Below are 8,403 nucleotides of genomic sequence, written 5' to 3'. Positions count from 1 at the left end.
ATTGTTTGCTGGTAACAACTTACGCAAAACTAGGACAAAACACGACACCAAATATTTAGGTAAACTCATCCGTTTTGACAGATGTTTAAACTCTGACATCAAGATCAAATTGGAAATTATGAAGCTGAATCAAAATCCCACCTGGCATCAAATGTTTGCCCTCAAAAATGGGTTTCTGGATCTAATAATGTCAATCGCTGTTTCAATTTCTTTGTGTGCCACAGTCAGAATCTAGTCAGACTGCTTATATTTACTAAGTGGGATATAATGGATTTTATAATACAAACAAGGTGAAGAGCAGAAACAAATTACTCCACTGGCCAGTCAAGACGCTGCTTGCTGTTCTCTTTTTGGTAATGCATTTATTGTCACAACAGATTACATTTACATGGTGTAGAGATGGGTGACAAACAGAAATGAAAGGGTTCACATCTCTATTGTGTTTTGTGTCTTTTTTTTTTTTTTTTTTTACTTAAATAAAACTGCATTCACAGAGCACACACTGGGTGCAGGTGATGGCCCCTAGCCACAGGAGCACCATATAAATTCATTTATTTATTTTTTTCTCTGCATACGTTTGTGGTCTTGTGGATTTGCATGTGCATTTTCATGGTGGGCATACAGTAGAGGAACCTTTTTCTTTAGGTTTAGGAGAATGAAGGTAATTTTTTCATGTATGGCACATATTTGATTTGTTTTTGTGCCATATAAAGAACGGCAAACACTTTTTGTGCTGTGGTGTTTGTTTGTTTTTTTATTTTGGCCACAAATTCTTCACATCTACCAAATAAAAGCCTGGATTTGGAATCGTACAATTTCCTGAGCAGTTTGTCAAGTTTAAACAGAAGCGATTCAACATTCTTGAAATCTTAAAACCATTTTTCTGTAATATAAAAAATGTACAATCTTAAGCCTTTAAATGCACTAAAAACTACTTTGTTTTCCTAACTCATCCATTGAACAAGCTAAAGAAAAGAAATACAATCTTTAATTTGTATTTTTCTTACACACAGGGCTATAGACTTTCGGTTGGGGGCTGGACGCTCTGGTGCCAGTGTGAATTTATTCATGGACAATTAAGGATGAGTTATGCAGAAAGCATTTCTATTTTATCTTTTCTCTTTTTTGTGTGTATGTGTTCACAAGTCTTCTCGTCAATACTCTCACCAAACTCATATTTATCATTCCCCTTCAAGAAAACATGCAAAAAACAAACCAATCTTTAATCCCATCTTCTTTCACCAATCTCTCATCTCCCATTAGTATTTATCTACAAACTTTGTGCTCGCATTTCTTTCTTTCATTTACATACACATCATTAATACAATCTCTTCATTCTACATGAAATGGTTTTTGCTTTTTTGGTCTGTGGGGCACGTTTTATACCATTTGGTGGGCAGTTGAGGGCTAATGAAGGGTTTCGACTGTTTGATCTTGGTTCATTTTGTTGTTCTTATGTAAATCTTTTGTGACAACAGCAAGACTACGCCCTTTTCTTGTCCTTGAAGGCTACTGTTGCTCATCCAAGTCAACAAGTTTAGACTAGTACAGATGAAAAGAAAATAATTAATACCAATGAGTTCCTCCATAAGCAGTCTGAGAGTAGAAATGTGATATTTATTTATTTTTTTCTCCCACCTGGGTCATCCTCTGTGTCAAGTGAAAGTTTATGCAATCCATCAGCAGAAGATATCCACATCCAGGAGGCGTTTTCACTCGGACAAAGCTCCGCTTGACCGTCAAAGCTCAAACAGTTCTGTGGCCTCTCCGGTCCCTTCACACATAAACAGGGCTAGTTTTTTTTTGTTTGTTGTTTTTGTTGTGTTTTTTTTTTTTTTTATATTATCAGGCGCTCTTTCCTGCATCCGCCGTCGTAGTAAGTATACTGTATGTACATCATCTCTTCCAATGTCTGGTACTGATTAAGTGTTTTTGTGGTGACTGTGAGAGTGGCATCCAGGCTGAGGTGGGGTGCAATGCGGTGAGTAGCGACGGTCATTGCTGGGGCAGTTCTGACGGCTGTTTCTTGGGTTTCAGAGTGTCTATGAGAGACTGGACGCTGCGTTTAACACTGGTGGTCACTCGGCGCGTTACTGAGTCTGAAGAGGGAGATGAGGAAGAGCCAGCACGCTGAGAGGGCGGCCGTGCCACCAGACACTTCTGGTACCGGAGCTGAGGAAGAGGAAGAGGAAGAGGGAGGGTGTGAGTGAGTAAGAGCGGTTAATGAGAATTCAGCTGAAGACCTTATTTACTTTCTTTTAATTATTTCTCATGTGGTCTATTATCAGTAAAGAAGAACATTTTTGCCCCCACATTCAGTTTGTTTAAGGGAAAAGGCTCAGTTTTCCTCATGTTCAATTTTTTTTTTTACTATAAGGATCAGATTTTCTAGAAATAAGGTGTTTAAAAAAAGCGGAGGAAGTTTCAGACTGATCATGTTTATATATACTGAGGCTGAGAACAGTGGTACCTGATTCACCACCTTAGTATTTTAAGAAACAGCACTAATTATAAAAAAATATATATATATATAAAATATTTCTCAAGATAATGAGATGATTCATGTGGTCACAACAAAACAGATATGAGAATTTTACTTATTTCCAGATGACTGGATAATGAAGCTGTTAAGAATCTCATAATAATGAGACAAGGAAACTTAAAACAAACAAAAAACAAACAAGCTCACATTGTCTCGATAGGGTGAGGTAATTAAACTTGTGAAGTCCAATTTAGTTCAAAGTTATGTTATCTCACTAGACTAGAACTGATATCATGACAAAACAAACCTGAGGTACAAGATACTGTGTAATGAGTACAAAGGAAATTTAAGGCTTTCTTATCATGATAAAAGAAAGTAAAAAAAATCAGATCTTATTAATATTATTATAACAAAGCCAGTGCAAGGTTCAGTTATCTTGATATACAAGGATGACAAAATCGTATTTATAATAAAACAAGCTGGAGGTCTTGATCGAAATCTTGTTTGACATTTTCTTAAGCAGTTTCGTTTCTATTATGGTTGTCTGTGGTTCAGGTGATAAAGTGGGAGCTTCATTGCTTTAAATGCTAAGAACACACTGATTCTACAAGCATTCTAAATATGCATGTAAATTAAAATTCAACATTTATCCTTTTTTGTCAAAAATTCAAAATGAAATACAATATTTCAAAATTGGAGTCTGGAAAAGGGTCAGGAACTCTGACAGACGACACAGAAGAAGGCTGCAGTTCAACACGTTTAGTTTCAGGACTTACCACACAAGCCGCCTGCACCGCCTCCGACACGCTGCCTGCATTCGGGTCACACCAGAAGACGTGACACTGGAAGTGCTGGTTCCCAGTGTCCATGATGAAGGCAAATGTATGCACGTCCCGTCCCACGCCCATGAAGGACAAAAACCGCACACGGCACTCCACCATCACCTCCTCCTCTTCCTCCTGTGCAGCCATCAAAGAGGAGAGTCAAAGCTCTAATCTGCCTCTCTTTTTAATTGATAAGCCTATTCTCATCTTTTATTTATTTTAAAACCCCTGGTTAGTCACAAACCCCCCCCCTGCCTTCTCTTTGATGACAGCCACGGTGGTGTCCGCAATGCTTAGTATGACAGGGGTCCATTCTTCTTTGCCTGTGGATGACAGGAGGTTTTCTATGGCCCCGTTAATAATGTCCATACCTGGGGACGAAACACACGGTATCCTCAAAACACTACACATCTACTAAAAAGTATATATATATATATTTTTTTTGTTTTTTTTTTTTGATGAGAGAGGAATTCAGTGTGATTCCAGCTTTACCTATTGGGCGAGACACATATGTCACACCAAGATAAAACACATGGAACTTCTGCACCAGTTCAGTCTTTGGCATGGGGAACTCTACAGAGAGAAAACACACATTCAGACATCCACAGCAAGCCTAATCAGAGGACAAGATCTGATTTTTCAAAAGAGGAGTGCACACACGATAATTGGCTTAAAGCTGAGAAATAAACAAACACTGAATATTTTAATATTTTTGCTCTGCTGTTGACATGATTAGAGCATAAAAAAAGATGGAGGCGCATACTGGATTTTGAAGGACTGACTGTGTGAAAGCTCTGCTGGCACCTGTTTATACTTTGGCCTGTGGGCAGAGATGACTGCATCACAAAATAAGTGATCAAAGCAACCATTTGCACTTCAATCAGCGTACCACGTTAAAGATCTTCGACTCCCAGGAAGCAAATCGTTGACACAATAGAGTGTTCGCTCAACAGGGCTGGGTTGATTTCTGACACGGCAAAATGACAAACAATACGAGCACCGAAATAATCAAAAACTAACAAAAGGGTGTGTAAAAATAAATAAAATCAATAAATAAAGGATTTTAGAATCATAAATGGCAAAGTTATTATCTGTAGAAAACAGATATTTAAACTGTTGCTCAAAAAACATAAAAACTTAGCGTAAACTAGCTTGGAAGATGGACTCCGTTTTAAGGAACATGCAAAATGGAGATCAGGAGAGTGAGGTAATTTCTGGGATTTGATAATTAATATGTTTTATTGCTAGACTAACCATTGTTAGCTGTATAATCCTGGTTTTACAGCTTACAGTTTGTGGGTGACCTTTCTATTGACATGGGGTCTTTGTTATGGCCGCAGACTTTGCTGCTGTTCTTAACCCATTTTGTAATTAATTTGATGGCATGCTTCTTACCACTGTCCATTGGAAAACCCATTTGTGTCCAGGGTTTTATTTCCTGGCTGATGTCTTGAGCTTCAGTATTTTTGCAGAAACTTATTTTTTCATGATGACATCTATTTTAGTCCCCTCACCCTGATGTTGTACGTTAGGACAGTGTACAGACCTTCAGGCTTCTTTTTGACATCATCGTCTGGGTTTACTACATTGTTTAATGGCATAGTTTTCTATTCTACAATGCCATTCTGTCAAGAGGATGGAGCTCGTAAAGTTTGGTATTTACTGAGGTGTTATTTGTTGGGCTTTATAAGAACCAGTGCTTCAGAAGCAATGATATGGTTCATCCATTATGAGCTCAATATTGTTCACTGAATTTTAACAAATGACAAATCTTTGAGTTCAGAGATGTGAAGCTTTGCAGACGCAGGGGATCATTGGGTTATATTTGATCTTGGGGTCGAGGTGGAAGCTGTGGAGCACCAGGCATTTCCCTAAAGGAACTGTTATTGGATTTTAATGAGGTTGACTGTCTCCATAAGTGAGCTGCTGTTATGGTTCTTTTATATTCTGATTCCCTCTGTGGCTTGCCCTCAACACTCTGCTTACATGCACACCAGCTGAGGTTATCGCAGAGGATTGGTTGTGCTGGACCTTTTCCTCTTTTTCTCCAATAATTACTTAGGACTGAGACAAGCAAGCAGTGGGAATAAGCAAACAAGGTTATGAACAGAACTATCTATAGACAACTGTCCTTTGTTTACACAATTCTTCTTTGCTGCTCCTGAGACAACAGGAGCATCCTTTCCCAAAAAAATAAGAGCCTAGACATGTTGGAAAAACTCTGTAATGGGAAAACAAAAGACTACAATGTGGAGATTTTCCATGGCTGACAAATGATATTTTTACACGAGGGAACTACAAAGAAAATGAAAAGAAAATTAGTCTGCGCGTGATATGTTGAATTCCTTATGTTGTGGGGGTATAAATCTTTTCAAACATTCACATTTAGGATTTTCTCTTTCTTCAGGATTGATGATTATAATTTAAAGCCTTTTGGATTAAAATAAGCAAGGGCAGATAAATAAATGCTAAGGAAACTAATTATTCTGGAAATGTTATCAAAGTATCCTCTGAAGTAATGGAAATGTGTGTGTGTGTGTGTGTGTGTGTTTACCTTGTAGGGGCACATCAGAGCCATTCTGAGAGGAGCTGCCAGCCGCAGCTTTAGCACTTTTTCTTTCAGCCATAATCTGAAAAGAAATTTATATGTGAAAAAGGACATGAAGTAAGAAACAGCAAACCAAAACAGAAGTAAACAAAAGAAAGAAAGGCCTGGGGGAAATTATTAAAAATTAAAAATGGAAGAATATGATGACCAGAATATGAATTCCAAGAGAGTAGGGACGGGCAAAACTTTCAGCAGATAACAAGAAGGCTAATGTTGAACCGCAAAGTTGCTCTGTTTTATCCCTAAGATCTACCAGGAAACCAAAAGACAAAACTTGGACACAATCTTATATCTGCAAAATGTTTTATACAAGCTTTCAGTCACAAAACTCACCAAGCCAAAGTTATTATTTTTTTAAGAAAAATCTGGCATAGAACATGCCAGATTTGGAAAAAGGTTTTCAGTTTTTCAGAAATCTAAGAAGACATTCTCTAAAAATAAACATTTTGGTTTTAGAAAAGAAACGGCCTTAATTTCCCACAAAGGGGGAAATTCAGATTTTAGTAATGTTAGCCACCATCATCACTATTCGCTAATATAAAATGCTAAAGGTGGTTTAAAACCTTTTATCATAGCTGAAACACAAAAATAGAACAGAAATTTACATAAGGGTACTTAGATTGTTTGTTCAATTGTGCAAAAGTGCAACAAATTCAACAAATTTGAGCAGAGTTTCCTATAAATTTAGAGTTTTATACAAATTATGTGCCTCTCTGAATTGTGTTTTATTAATCAGAAATGTTGGTTCAAAGTGTAAGTATGGTAATTTGGTGCTTGCTGAATATAAATGGTTTGAGTTATTTTCATGCTGACTACAAGAAAATACGTAAATATATCTCCTTCATTCGTACAGATAAAATGGATACTGCCCTCTTTCCGGTTTTGGGGCCACATCTCCCTTTCTTGGAGATGTGCGCTCTTTAAAGAGAGTTGAATATTCTGCAAGGCCTCTGCACCGGGCCAGTGCGCTCTCTACAGACCCTTGATAAATTGCAGGCGTCATTAATCAAAGTCGACAGTCTGTCTGCAACTCTGCTAACAGGGGAGCCTAAAAGACACACATTCACTCTAAGGCACAAAACGGAGTGCAGTTCAATGTGCTGCTCAGCCGCGAAACTCAGGTCACCAAGTTTGTCCCCTGCAGTAAAGAGAAAACCACCAGTGTGTTTAAAATAGGTAGTTTGAGGGTATGACTTGTGGTACCGTGTAATGCACAGAGATAAAGACACTTTCTTTGCTTTGGGATTGGAAATCTAAAAGCGTGTAAAAGAATGAAAAACTTATTTTTTTCTCTAAATGGGTCATCATTTCTCTTAGGAGGAACATCTGTCATTCCACAAATTCATCCTTTACAAGGGCAGCACTGACCAGAGGACGGGCTAGTTTTCATAGATGCTCGTATGAAACCACACACTTTCGCCCATATGAGCTACAATGTTTTCCTGGGTGAAATGTTGTCTTGGGCTGGGATGATTTGTAGACCCATTGCTGGCTCTTTTCACACATAATATGTATGTGCAGGTCTTACAGAATCCCATTTCGGAGTTTGCTCATGTAAAAAGGATCATCATTGCTTCACAGACTGAAGCAATGACTCAGAGAAGATTTTAATAACAGGCATTAGGATTAAGGTAGCATTCACAGCTTTCTGTTTGTGAGATGAGAAATTGGCCTTCGTTCACGTGAGATCGCTCATACTGGCAGACGGCTTTTTAATGGTTGCGCATATCTGTAGGTGCTACGCAACAGCTGGAAAGGTTGTGATATCATCATGGTTTGATTGCGCATTCTAAATGGTTTAAGACCTTCTTGTTTTTCAGCCCAATGTAAAGGTAAAATGTCATTCTTGTTTCGTTAAATGGCGCTGATATCTGCTGCAGAGTCACACATCAAAGTATCTCTAATAAGAAAGCCACATTTACTTTCTGCAGCATTTCTATCTTTCTTTGAGAAACTGCAAAACCAACATGCACATTATTCACAAAGCGGTTTTAGGAGAATAAACTAGACTGCACACAGTAGATAAAGGGTTACATACTAGAAACAAACCTTAAGCACAACACAGTAATCACAGTAAGTAAACACAGTAAGTGAACAGAGACAAGTTATCTTCATGAAAATGAAGACGGTGGACGATCAAAGATCTCTTTGTGCCGCTCACACAAGGGAAAGCTTGTTTAACTCTTTTAGCTTTTGTTCTTACACATTTACCATTATGTAAATGTGTAAGGCTACAGCAGTTATAAAAACCACCACCATGAAAAACTGTTCTCCTCTCAGGATAAAATGCACCGATTCAAAAACGGATTACTCACTTCAGTGTGTGAGATGAGCTAATCTCTGTGAATGCAGTAGCGGTAAAGATCATTACCTTGGAGCAGATTTCGTGGAGACTTGTGGCGATGGCTGCGGCAGGAGTATCACATCGAAACACGTGGCACTTCAACACCCGTGTGTTTTTGTCTCTGGCCACATAGGCAAAATCCCTG

At 38.2% G+C, this 8,403-nt stretch overlaps 1 protein-coding gene across 7 annotated transcripts in view; it reads right to left on the bottom strand.

Moving 5' to 3' along the window:
- Positions 1-1,800: 1,800 nt before the first annotated feature.
- The window catches only part of apbb2a (amyloid beta (A4) precursor protein-binding, family B, member 2a), a 40,444-nt gene continuing 33,841 nt past the window's right edge, over positions 1,801-8,403 (bottom strand). For all 7 annotated transcript variants that reach the window (XM_015031481.1, XM_015031482.1, XM_015031476.1 and 4 more), the window contains 6 exons: positions 8,286-8,400; positions 5,861-5,936; positions 3,799-3,879; positions 3,562-3,677; positions 3,259-3,441; positions 1,801-2,172 (listed from right to left, as the gene is read on the bottom strand). In XM_015031481.1, the coding sequence (XP_014886967.1) occupies positions 1,996-2,172; positions 3,259-3,441; positions 3,562-3,677; positions 3,799-3,879; positions 5,861-5,936; positions 8,286-8,400 (748 nt within the window). In that variant the 3' untranslated portion in view covers positions 1,801-1,995. The remainder of the gene's footprint in view (positions 2,173-3,258; positions 3,442-3,561; positions 3,678-3,798; positions 3,880-5,860; positions 5,937-8,285; positions 8,401-8,403) is intronic.

Source organism: Poecilia latipinna, unplaced genomic scaffold (genome assembly GCF_001443285.1).
Source record: "Poecilia latipinna isolate Pla-1442-1.1 unplaced genomic scaffold, P_latipinna-1.0 Scaffold209, whole genome shotgun sequence".
In the NCBI taxonomy this organism is placed as follows: domain Eukaryota; kingdom Metazoa; phylum Chordata; class Actinopteri; order Cyprinodontiformes; family Poeciliidae; genus Poecilia; species Poecilia latipinna.
Note: the sequence above shows the minus strand (reverse complement) of the source record. Positions and strands in the feature narration are given on the sequence as shown.